Source organism: Pterocles gutturalis, unplaced genomic scaffold, assembly GCF_000699245.1.
Source record: "Pterocles gutturalis isolate BGI_N339 unplaced genomic scaffold, ASM69924v1 scaffold19922, whole genome shotgun sequence".
Lineage (NCBI taxonomy): Eukaryota > Metazoa > Chordata > Aves > Pterocliformes > Pteroclidae > Pterocles > Pterocles gutturalis.
In genome coordinates, this window is record NW_010110660.1 from 1,067 (window position 1) to 14,609 (window position 13,543).

Below are 13,543 nucleotides of genomic sequence, written 5' to 3' on the forward strand. Positions count from 1 at the left end.
GTGACTAGAAGTTAGGAGAGGGAACACCTACAGCGACCGCATGTAAGGTTAAGCCATGACTGAGATTGTTTCTGTTCCTCTGGTGGATTCTCATTTATGTGTGTGTGTTTATATATGTGTATTTCCCCATTTAATAAGCCAGTGGGCTTTGGGTGGGAAGTGTGCTTTGATAAAGACAAATATTTGTTTTCAGAACATCTGTAGTAGTTTTATTTAAATAAAAGTAAAAACCCACTCTTTAAATGGTATTTTGATATGTTTTCCAGTAAACTTGAGTTCTGGATTATGTCTACATGAAGCTTGATTCTAAGTCATTTATAATTTTCTAGTATAATAACCATATAAAATGGTTACCAAAAGTATTGTTGTATTTAGTGTTCATGAGCTATCTCTAGTTAACAAAAAACTCATTCTGATTCTTTGATACAACTATGAAAATAGTTCATAAATGCAGATTTCCTTTTTTGCTAATTTAAACCACGATTTAAGTAAAATTTTTAATTAAACTATTAATTTTTTTTAAGGGGACAATACACCTGTTCCGCAAATCACAGAGATCATTGGTTGGAAAGTTAACACATGAATTTAGGCTGGTTGCAGCAGATAGGAGGGTAAGTATTTCCTTTAAAAAATGAATAATAATAATAAGAAATACATTAACCATAAGTTAAAATGTATTAGTAACTCGAGTAAATTTTGAGATTTAATGTGTTCAGTAGAACTGCAAACTGAAGATGCACAGATTTTTTGGGGACCTAAATACCAGCACAAAGAAAAGAACCCACTAATATAAAGTTATATACGTTTGTCTTCAAAAGTCAGATGATGTGTGCTGTAATAAATGCAAATATTATACAGGGGTGATATTTTTTAATACCAAAAAGATATTTTAAGCAAGTTTGTCTTCAAAAGTCAGATGGTGTGTGCTGTAATAACTGCAAATATTATACAGGGGTGATTTTTTTTAATACCAAAAAGATATTTTAAGCATGATGCACAAGCGCTGTTCACAAACGAGTTCTAACACAATCTATGAAGTTAAAAATAGAATATGGGCCTGTTGTAAATTTTTGGGAGGGAGGAGAAGCCAGTTCTGCTTGCATGAGGAAGTACTGCAATATTGTTTTTTAAAACCAGATAGGTATTTTTTTGTCCTGTAAATTTTGGAAAATGTAAAATACATATTTATTCTCATCAACAGTCCTGGAAGATCTTGCTGTTTGGTGCTATCAATTTAATATGTATTGGCTTTCTGCTAATGTGGTGCAGCTCTACAAACAGCATAGGTAAGTGGCTCTCTTGTACTGAAACTACAATGGATTACCATGTGTTTCTTAGCTTGTGAAGTTCCAACATAGTAAAAAAGCACAGTTCAGCACATAATGGAGTTAGGTGGCTACACAGCCAGGTTTGGAAAGTGCTTCCTTTTGATTTGCCACAGTCAGTGTAGGGGTATTTCTTGCTGGCAAGTGTGGATGGGTGAAAGCCCTTCAAAGTTTGCAAGGTTTTCCCGACCTGCTGCCCATTTTGTTCCTGCAGTCCCCTGTTTAAGATTGCCAAAAAGTAGACTTTCAATCTGGTCCTCAAACCTATTCCTTATATAAATAGTACCGGTGACATATAGAGATCATCACTCGCAGCTGAATGAAGATGTTTGTAGTCCGGCAGAAGGCTTCTCCGATTCCAGAAATGCCCCTTTTCAATATTTTGTATATCTTCTACTTTTGTATAGGGGCTCCAAGATGCTTCCCATCATCTGTACTGAAAGTAGAATACCTTAGATTTTTAATTTGTGACACAGGTTTTCTTGCAGTTTCAAGATGGGACAGAGAAGCAAAACAAGTGAAAAATTCTGTTGAGCCTACTTTTCACTGCAGTAATGCACATAAGAGATCTCTTGCTTTGGTGGAGGATGTGTTACTTGAAGATCTCCCGGCTTTTCTTTATTTAAGTTCTTAGTCACAAGCTTAATACCTTTTGTATCTGGGCATTATTGCATGCTTTATTAGAATTAGGATTGCATAATAAACCTGTTTATGAAGTGAAATATATTGGTGTAGTTACCACTTTATAATTATATACACATGCAAAAGACAGGGAGACTTGCTCTATTAGCAGAGACAATTTATGTAGATAGACAATGGAAAAGAGCTTCACAAGAGTTAGAAGAACAGAAGTGATTTCTGCCTTGCAAAATTACATTAAGTTTTCATATTTGCTTTTTTTTTTTTACAGCTTTAACTGCGTACACATATTTGACAATCTTTGACCTTTTCAGGTGAGTTTTTTCCATTTAGTCTTGCAGTTCATTTGTGCCTGTCTTTGTATATTTCTATACATGTAAAATTTATTTACAGATATAAAATGTGCTATTTAGAGTCATCAGTGGTGAAACACTAACTGGTTTAAATATAATTTAAATGAGTATACAATTGTACATGACAATAAGTAGATGATGAGAAGCACCTTAGCTGTATTGAGAATTATTAGTAACAAATAAATTCAGTCATGGATCTCTGTGTGTAGACGCGTAAGAACATGAAGCAGAGTCTAGCATCAAACTGTTACCAGGTGGTTCATTTGGAACGTTTCCCTAATGCCACAGTCATTGGTTAGGAAGTATCCCTCAGTTTTAACTTCAGGAAACACGGAGTATATAATCCTATTTCTATTTCAAAATATTTCAAGAGCTAAATCCCATGCCCTCTTCCAGTAAGGTTATTAGATACTTGTAATATTTTTTCCTGTTTCCTAAGAAAATTATATTAGAAGTACTTTTAAGTATGAAAATTCGAATGCTTTTGATAATATTGTTAATACAGACATGAAAGATATTAAATTCTTATCTGAGATGCAGATTGATAGCAGAGTTTGAGAAATAAACTGCATTCAATGCATGGGTTTTTTAATGATTAACCTACATTATCTTCCTTGCTAGCTCACTAGCTTATAAAAAAAATATGGATCAGCAATCTGTAGAATCTGTTTTGCATTAGGCTGTTTCCTGGTGTAAGGAATTAGGCCGATTACCATTCCGCTAGAGTTATTTGCTGCTGGATTTATGGGAGCAGCTGGGACATCGTCATGCAGTCTGTTTTATTCCTAAGCACAACCTTTTCTGGATTCACTGGAGCCCTCATAGTGACAGTGATGGAGCTGTTGAGTTCATTATTAAAGACGTGGTTATATTCATTTGTTCGGTTCCGATGGTTGAAGTATTTGTAGATTATCCAGTTTGTAAAGGCTGCAGTTATTTATCATACTCTCTCTCTCTTTTCAGTTTGATAACATGTCTAATAAGCTACTGGGTAATGATGAAGAAACCCAGCCCAGTCTATTCATTTGGGTGAGTACTCCTAACAAGGTCTGGTGTTTGGTAATCCAGCATTTGATACGTTACTGACTGTCATTGCCTGTATCCTCTGCAGCCATGACTAACAGTCTGTGTGTGAAAGAGCCTAAAACTGATGCTGTAAAGAACAGTTACAGAAGAGAGGAGAGGAGAGGCGAGGGAGAGGAAAAATAATTAAGAAATGCTTAATTTTAAGCTGTTTGTGATGAGTGGAATATCAGCTTAAAAGACATTGAAAATAATGCCTGTTCCATAAAACTTCCAGTTTTTTCCCTTCTGTCTACTCTTGAAAGAATTGGAAATAGTAGGTCTATCCGGCTGGTCCCTGCACAGACCAGAATGCATTTGATGCGTTGTTTTATGTTCAGTGTTTCTAAACTTAATTCTCAAATTTCAGGTTTGAAAGGTTTGAAGTTTTAGCAGTATTTGCATCTACAGTCCTGGCACAGCTTGGTGCTCTTTTTATACTGAAAGAAAGGTAGGGATATATACTATTTTCTTCATTTTTTTGTTACGTACAAAGACATTCCAGAATGAGCAAAAGCATATGCATTCTACAAATGCTATCTGTAGAGGGATATTATAGAAAAAACTTAAGATTTTTAAAAATATTGCTAAACCTTACTGCTCACTTACATTGATTACAGTACATGTAGGCTTTAGGTGAAATGATAAGAATTGATAAAAGTAATTAAATAGCTTTCAAGGAAAAGACTCATTGCTCTTAAGAATCGTATTTTCTAAAAAGTTAGGTATCTCATTTAATGCATTTCCCCATGCATCTTGGCTTTTTAAGTTCATTCATTGATTTTTTTTGTTTTTTTTTTAACTTCAGTCACTTCGTGAAGTAAAGCTACTTCCTAACATGTTAAGGATCTGAATGTTTAAACTATCAACTTCATCAGTCCCTACAGAATTTACTCATGTATTAATTTTACATACCATCTACATTTGGAAGCATTTGTATTTCAGATTAGCCTAAAAACTTGTTTCAGTCTTTAAAAATGAAGAGGCTTTTGTTAACATCTGGATTTTCAAACTGGGGCAGCATACCTTCCATTTTTCTGTTCATGGGCCCTATTTTCTCTGTAAAGGGCTATGTTAACAACTTAGCAATTTTATACAAGTTGATCTGTTGTACTGACAATACACTGGAATAAATTCTAATAGTGGCGCACTGTCAAAGCCTCCAAGTTTTCAAACATCAATTTTGGGAAATTCCTAAAACTTATTAGAGGTTTTTCTGTTACAGCTGAAGCTTATTTCTCATTTTACTGGTGCGTAAAAGAAGATTTGTATCTCCACCACAGTATCCCACATCTAATTTATTTGGCCTTGCCTAGTGAGAGGCTGTGAGTCAGGGATTTTCAGACTTAGTTTGTTGTGGTTACCAACAGTGGTGGTGGCAGTAGCAGTATTTTTTGGCATGTTCATTTACAAGCATCTTTTTATTGTGTAGGCAGCATTCATCGCAGCTAGCACCTGTGTTGCACAGTTTGGAAATAATTGGAAAATCTAAGTGACACCCTGCTTCTTTTCAATGTTAAATGCTTTAATCACTTACAAGAATTGCTGTGCTTATTTAAGCAATTAAATTTTTTTTGCAGTACTGTATCTGTCAGCTTTTGTTTATGAATGGCAGCTAATTCTTCAGAACTGAAAAAATACATTTCAGGTATCGAGGTTTTATTGTATGGATATAACTCAAATTTTCAATTATTTTTGTAGTGCAGAGCGGTTTCTGGAACAGCCTGAGATACACACGTAAGAAATTATTTTGACATGTAAAATGATAGTTTTTTCAGTGGCCCTTTGTGTTGCTAATTCTTGATCTAGCATGTGTTAATTATGCAAGTACATTCAACACCGAATTGATTTTGGTACCTTGACATTTGTTCTCCTAGGAAAGGGTAGGGACATAAGGCGTAATTCCATAGGAAACTGGGCTTTTTTTAGTTTACTGCTGAGTATTTATATCTTCAAAGGACAGATATGTATCTGTGTCCCTATATACAATTAGTTAAGAACTATTACTCAACATTGTGTACACCTTAGAGTTATAAGGCTAATATACAATGTTCGGGGATCTTATATAACCCTTAAAATGATAATACGCTGCTGGTTATTAGGCATTACACTAATTCATCTTATGCTTGTTTTCAGTCTCAATGAAAGATACCAAGCAAAGTATTTTGATATTGTTATTGCTAATTACAGCTTGATTTAATGTTTAGTGACAATGTGAAATTAAGATGCTTTGTTTTTTTTTTTTTTCCCTAGGGGTAGACTGCTGGTTGGTACTTTCGTGGCTCTCTTTTTCAACTTATTTACAATGCTTTCCATTAGGAATAAGCCTTTTGCTTATGTCTCTGAAGGTATGTGATAAATTAATCTATAGCAAGAATTGGGAAAACATTTTAAAGTTCCTTTTTTTATCGAGGTATAACTTGTAACTTTCTTAGCTAGCAGTTAGATATTACTATTAACTCCAGTAATGTAACTTCATGCAGTTTAGAATTGTGATCTGAATTTCAACTCTAGTTTGCTTATAGGGCTCTTTGAGTAGCATGTAGTCATTAACATGATAAACTGAGCATAATTTCAGTGCTGAACTACCCTTTATTTTCCATCTTTTGGATTCAACCAGTGAAGGTTGTCTGACAGATGTGAGAACTTTGAAGACATTTTATGGATATATTAGATGGATTAAAAATAAATTAATGTAATAATTATTCTTAATAGCCCTTTTACCTGAGACTTTTTTCCTATGAAGTAGGCTCACAGTCATTATCAGTAATTTGGGAGACCGTTGAGCATTGTGAAAACTAGTAAATTATGAGAAGCTGTCCTTTTTTTCATGGTTTTCCATGTATTTTGCCATAAATAATGCTTCATTTCAGTAAATATAGTTTTGCTTAAATTGTTTATAGTTATATATTATACCATATATTATATAAAAGATAATTATGATGGTTATAGTCTGCAATTATGGTTGTATTTCATCAGTTCTGATTGTTATGAGAGACGGGCATTTTAATCACTGCCTGCAAAAGTTGGACTTCTTTTTCAAGTGATGGTTAATCTGTTGAGATACATTTATTCATTCACAGTATATTGGGTTCTTCCCTTAAAATAAAGATTTAAGTGTACTTTAAAATGAATTCCTTTACTCGTAGTAATTTTATTACCTTCTTTCTTGTGCAGCTGCCAGCACAAGTTGGCTTCAGGAGCATGTTGCAGATCTTAGTAGAAGGTAAAGCTTCATAATGTTTTTCAAAATTGTTAGCTTCTGTAAGACAGAAGGGCCTTTGCAGTCCTCAGAGACAGTATTTGCTATGATTGCAAGGTGTATTTGAAGTCATATGTTGAAATAGTGGGTGTAACGCTTTTGGGTTTTGAAGTAATGATGAACAGCTAGCTGAGAAATGCTTTTTCTGGGTTTTTTACAGTATTTGTGGAATCATCCCAGGATTGAGTAGCATCTTCCTACCACGAATGAACCCTTTCGTCTTGATTGATATTGCTGGAGCTCTGGCTCTTTGCATTACATATCTGCTCATTGAAATCAAGTACGTACAGTTGTTTAAAAAAAGTAACTCTCTTTGTATCCAGTCTATACGAAGTATCTGTATTTTGTATGAATGGGATTGTATTCATCTTTTTTCAAAGATGTATAGTTCAAATGGGATTAGTATGTGTAATATTTTGCATTTTTTTACATAAAAGGAATGATCTCATCAAAAGCTGTATTTTATATGAATGGGATTGCAACGCCATGAATGTATTTGTCTTTTTTCAAAGATGTATGGTTCAAATGGGATTAGTATGTGTAATATTTTGTAAGTTTAGCTAATTTTAAAGCATGAAAAAGAATCAAAATTGTTATACCTTTCAAAAATGCAAATACCTGTTTTTCTTTAAAACTGCTCTTTCTCTCTAGCAATTATTTTGCTGTAGGTAGCTAATTTAAAAGCATGAAAAAGAATCAAAAGAAAATTGTTATACCTTTTCAAAAATGCAAATACCTGTTTTCTTTAAAACTGTTCTTTCTCTCTAGCAATTATTTTGCTGTAGACACAGCCTCTGCTATAGCGATTGCTTTGATGACATTTGGTACCATGTATCCCATGAGTGTCTACAGTGGGAAAGTACTACTCCAGGTAAGGCAGTGTCAGAAACCAAGGCTTCTTGTAGTTTCAGTTTCGTTAAATGTCCTTATGTTTTTTAAAAACATAAAATCTGTTTTAAGCATTTGAATAGAAAGTGTACCAAGGGAAATTTGTGATGTGCTAGAAGAATTTTAAGGGCAGTAGAAATGTGCATTATGAAGTCATAAGAATTTATTGTTTAATGCCACTGGTCTCTTGTGTAGGTAGGTCAGACTTAAAGGCTCTCTTACTTAAACAGGACCAGTTACTCTTTATTATAACTTTTTTCTTCTCTTTTTTTTTTTTTCTTTCTTTTTCTTAAAGACAACCCCACCTCATGTGATTGGCCAGTTAGATAAACTTCTTAGAGAGGTAAGTTAGTTTATAATACGTAACACAGTGTGCAGAGCTAACGTTGAATAAGCATTCAGGAATAGGAAGAGGTTTTGTGAGTAGTCCAAGAAGATTGCTAAAGAACTGGTTTTTTAATATTATTTTTTAGCACATGTAGAAAATATGTATCTTACTATCTAAGATTCTAAGATGAATGCTGTCATTCAGAAACCTGGAACAAATCTGTTAAAGTAGTGTGGGCTATTTTTTGTATTAAATAAATTTGAGCTATTGTTGAAGTGGTTTACAAACATGAGTGGGGGGAGGAAAAGGAGTACAGGCAGCTGTTGACTCAAGTTGAGAAAATATTGCTATTTGGCAGGAGTTCTTGAAAGGAGTTACTTAAATCCACTTTTTTGATGGATTTGGATATTTAGGAGTAGCAAAAGTACAGCAGGTAAGTATTAGTGGCATCATTAACAGGTATCATCCATTCTGTGTATGGAAGCTTTTATTTCACTACTGAAAATGCTGTATTCTTGAGCTATGTGTAAAAGTACATTCCTAAAAAGATTTGAATTGTTATTTCTAATTTATTTTCATATTTCTGGATGTTTGTGTAAAATTAGGTTTCAACTTTGGATGGTGTCTTGGAAGTTCGAAATGAGCATTTCTGGACATTAGGTTTTGGCACTTTGGTAAGTTATGTCTTCATTGTCTTTTTAGCCTTGGAAAAGGAGTTGTCAGTTACTACTTTAATTTTCTTATTTAAATAAAGTGAGATATTTCTTCTAAGATCTTAAATATGGCAAAATTTGATTAAGTCAGTACTCAGTCCTTGTGATTTATTGCAAAACTTCTCTTCCCCTGTCCTTTATGTTTTTTTCAAAATATTGGTTAATATTATTAATGTACATTGCAGCTCTGGATTGAGCTTTGCACTTTGCAACTGTAGAATTTATTTTGTATTTTGTCAGTGAAGAAAATCCCAAACAATAGTAAAGACATTTTTCAAATGGTATATTAGTGTAAATTATTTCAGAGGGGAGAAAAGAAAACTAAACCTTTAGGTACCAAAGGTCTCCAGTAGAATCGTGTTTCCAGAATTTCTGGGGGAGGGACTGGAAAAAAAACAACTATAGTTGTGCACTGATTCTCTATAAGCTGAAAGAAATGAAGGGGGTTTTTATGATATAGAATGATCACACAGAACTCAGTTATTCCTAAGTTGATGCAGGTATGTTGTGACAACTGGAAAATTAAGACTCTCTACTTCTGAACTCTTCCAGTATGCTACCCCTCTTAAAAAAAGGAAAAGGCAGCAGCTCTGACTTGCTGATGTGAAAATAGCTTTCAGTTTACTATTCGCCACCCAAAATAGCATTGTTGGATTGATCACAGATATTTACAAAACCTTTGTATGCATATTTACCTATTGGCATCTTCCAGATTGTAGCAGAAACTTCCTGAGACCTGGGTATGTTTTCAGCTGCACCATCTGATATAAAAATGGCTTAGATAGCACAATCTGTGAACTGTGTTCTTTATTAAATATGAACTGAAAAAGCATGTGAGGAGTTCTGGTTTGTGTCCTGTTCTCTTCTGCAGCAGTAGTTCGAGGTAAATGAGATGGTGTCACTGAGAGGAAGGCAGGGGCAGCCCACAGTTATGTGCACATCCAGGAGAAACTAGTCTGAGTTCCACAAGGGACATGGCTTCTGTTCTTGCTAATGGTCCCGATCTGAGCCTGTCTGCTGTGTGTGTTGTCCTCTTGCCTGCTCCAGCAGCACAGTGATGACACTTTTTCCTAAATTTGGCATATGAAGTTTTTCTGCGCTTTATTATTCTTTTGGACCGCTTTTTTTTTCTCAGCTGTTGCCTTACTTTTCCTGCCATCACATGTTGTATTTTATAGTTTGGTTTTAAAACTCAGTTTTCCTAAATTATGATCTTGATGTGTTCATAAGAGATGAGCGCTTTAGGAAAGATCAAAATGTATCCTCATTATGGAATTATTTAATAACTTTCTCAATTTAGTCAGTAGTCTCTACTGCGAAAGGTCTTTGCATAATTCTCTGCAGGATAACTTGCCTCTTCTTGAAAGCATATGGAGAATCTTTATGGAAGTAACTGTTAACAGCCAACTTATTTTTATCACTTTCTAGGCTGGATCAGTACATGTCCGAATTCGGAGAGATGCAAATGAACAAATGGTACTTGCCCATGTCACAAACAGATTATACACATTGGTCTCTACCTTGACTGTTCAGATTTTCAAAGATGACTGGATCAGACCTACCTTATCATCTGTGCCTATTGCAAACAACATTCTGAACCTTTCGGATCATCATGTTATTCCAATGCCGCCTTTGAAAGCTGCTGATAATTTGAACCCTGTGACATCCACTCCGGCCAAGCCCAGCAGCCCACCGCCAGAATTTTCTTTTAATACACCAGGCAAAAATGTGAATCCAGTCATCCTCTTAAACACTCAGACAAGACCCTATGGATTGGGCTTTAATCATGGATCCGTGCCCTACAGCAGTGTACTCAGTCAAGGATTTGGAATACCAGGAATGGGAGCAACGCAAGGATTCAGAACTGGTTTTACAGATGTCCCAAGCAGATATGGAACAAACGCTCGTGGTCAACCCCGACCATAATAAACACCATTATTTATTGTACTTAAGGGTATTGACTTAATTCTTTTATTACCCAATTTTTATAAACATTTGGAATGTCAGATCATTCTAAATGGCTGGGAACAAGTGCATTGTTCATATTCATGAAATGGTTAAATTACAGATTTTTTCTTTGCATCAGCAGTAGCCTGTGTAATACCACAAATATTTTCTAGACTTATGATACTTTACAGGTAGTTTTTATAGAGTGTCTATTTCTGTTCAGCTTTTTATTCACTTTTCTTTATTTTCCCAAGAATGTATTGAGATATAGCACAACTCCATAAGAGAGTAAAATTGTGACCAGGTAGTATTTTTTGTCTAATGAGAATTGCTTACTGAATGCTGAATAGCTGAGAATAGAAAATTGCAGAAATACAGGTCCCAGTTTTGAGAGATGTTTTCATTGCTGTATTAAGCCATCTTTTGACAAAGTCACAATTAGTTTTTGGTTGCAGAACTCCATCAGTATTCATACTGTGGCCATTGTGAAGACAATCTGGCATTTCAGATTCTAAGTAGTTTTGTGAGCCCATGTTTTTACATTTTTATTGATGCTTTTATAGAAATTCAGATGGTTCAGCAACCGTTTTCTAGTTGTAAGTATTCCATATTCATCTCTGATATTTCTTCCTTTTTGGTTTAACTGCAAAATTATTGAGCAATATACTGGGAAATAAAATATTTCAAACTTAAGATTTTACAGGCACCTCTTTTTTATGATTAACCCTACTGAAGACACAGAGCAGATGGCTGTATTGTTTTTGAAGCCAGTATTTAATTTTTGACTATGGAACGTATTCTGGGATTCAATTGTGACTTTGTATTTTTCCTCTTTGTATTTTTTCTGTGGTTTCAGGGGGAAAAGCATCTATTTATATTCCTGGTTTATGGCCAGAGAACAGGTCAGTGATCACTGACATTTCTTAGTCATTGCTAGAGTGCTTAACCTTTGGGGCATGCTCGGAACAAGACTGCCTAAGTTGTCTCTGCTTTTGCATTATTGTCCTAGCGTACATCTAGAAGGCTGTATTTCTTCAGGGCCTTCCTCAGAGAGCTCTTCCCTCTGACTGCTGTCTTTACTGCTCTGATAACAGGGAAAGGCCTTTTAGAAATACTTTATCATTTTTTTTTCTCTTCTCCTGTGCAGTATGTATCTTAATTCGCTAGCCGATACCTCCTCTGGTCTCTGCTTTTGCATTATTGTCCTAGCGTACATCTAGAAGGCTGTATTTCTTCAGGGCCTTCCTCAGAGAGCTCTTCCCTCTGACTGCTGTCTTTACTGCTCTGATAACAGGGAAAGGCCTTTTAGAAATACTTTATCATTTTTTTTTCTCTTCTCCTGTGCAGTATGTATCTTAATTCGCTAGCCGATACCTCCTCTGCACTTCCTTCTGCATCTCTTGGCTGTTGAGGAATGGGTTGCCCATTCCTGTTGTTTCACTTGCAACTCAGGGTGCTATGTATTAGCTTCCACCTTGTTAATCTGTACACTGAGTAAGTTTCTCCATTTGTCCAAGGTGGTTATATGGAGCTGTAGTATCTCAGGGACTCCAAAGATATTATTAATATGTTACCTGAAGATAATGGGTTTGATAGCAAAAACCGTCCTCTTGTAGAACTGAGTTGAGAAAACAGCCTTCATTTGCATTTTAAAGATCTGTGGCCTCTTCACACTGGCTGAGGATTTATTTTTCTGCAAAAGGACATTGCTTTCCTCTTTTTTTTTTTTTTTTTTTATCCTATCCACTACCTATGTTTCTTGCTCCAATGCATGGAGGAGGGTGTCACTCTTGCAAACAAGGCAAGGTGACCTTCTGCATGATGGTGTCTTGCCAGGATGTTTTAGGCTGAGGGTAGTGTCCAGACTACCACTGATGTACAGTCGATGTAAGCTACAAGTAGGGAATCTAGTTCTGTACTTCTGCAGCAAGAGTAACAGATTCATTGCTGTGGTAGAAAATGTAATGACCTGGAAAACTCGCATTTAAAGATTACAATGAACTTGTAAAGATTGGCTGTGTTTCTATTGGGTCAGTATTAGCTCAGTAATCACCTTTGTTTCATTACTCTGTCTTTATGTGTAGTCTGTGACACCTGCCGTTGCTGCACAGAAATTCACCGAAGTACAGAAAACTTGAACAGATTCTCTGTATCTCTTGGGTGCTGAGCTAGACTGCAGCCCCTACAGCATCTGCATCACCTTCGAGCCAGCAGAATGTTTACAATATACAACACTCGTGTGGCCTCTCTGAGAATTGTTCCTTACTCCAGTTTCATAACGGAACACTTGCCCTTTTCCTGACATTTAAAATACATTGTATTATATTGATTGCATGTCTCTTCGTTTTTAGTAGAAAATTAAAGCTCCATTTTATTAAAAAATGAAGCTGATCTTTGATTTAAAATGAGAAAGGAGAATGAGAATCCTAGAATTCTGAGTGCAATATAATCACTTTAACAAAATTATTTTTTGAGTGATTGTTTACAATATATATCACATGTGCAGATGATAAAGATTCTTCTAGAGATTAGAACAGCTTTTTAGCTGCTTTATTGTTATGAATATATTAATATTTGTTAAATCAGCACAGAGTAAAATGTCTCCTTTTATATGAAGAAAATAAAGTCAGTGTCATCCTTAAATGACAAGGAAAAAGTGGTAATTTGTGTACAAGATTTTCTAGTTATCTTTTTATATATATTGATTGTTTAAGTGATGCTCTTGGGTGATACCTCATTCTCAACGAGCAGACGCGTGAAACTTCAGAACTGTTTTGCTGGGTCTGCTACAAATGTAGGCTGGGTCCTTGTAATAATTTGACAGAAAGCATTTTTACTGCATTTTGTCTTTTCTAATTGTATTTTGGTGTTAGGTGGTCACAATCTAGAAGTTTATTTGAAATATGCTGAATAAGAATTACTAATTTATATCGTCGACATTCCTAGTGATAGGAATGCTGCCCCAGCTAGAGAACAAGAGAGGACTGGCACTCTGGTATCATTTCTGTCTGCCAGAGGACTTGGCA

The 13,543-nt window shown here is 35.2% G+C and overlaps 1 protein-coding gene across 1 annotated transcript; it reads left to right on the forward strand.

The window, feature by feature from the left end:
• Positions 1 to 524: 524 nt before the first annotated feature.
• Positions 525 to 11,207, forward strand: SLC30A6 (solute carrier family 30 (zinc transporter), member 6; the record flags this gene model as incomplete). Its single annotated transcript, XM_010073477.1, has 13 exons — positions 525 to 611; positions 1,202 to 1,286; positions 2,236 to 2,278; positions 3,281 to 3,346; positions 3,750 to 3,830; positions 5,081 to 5,116; positions 5,633 to 5,727; positions 6,557 to 6,605; positions 6,802 to 6,921; positions 7,410 to 7,512; positions 7,825 to 7,872; positions 8,463 to 8,531; positions 9,999 to 11,207. Coding segments are annotated over 13 exons (1,380 nt in total), but the record flags the coding sequence as incomplete, so codon positions are not given.
• Between the last annotated feature and the right edge of the window lie 2,336 nt (positions 11,208 to 13,543).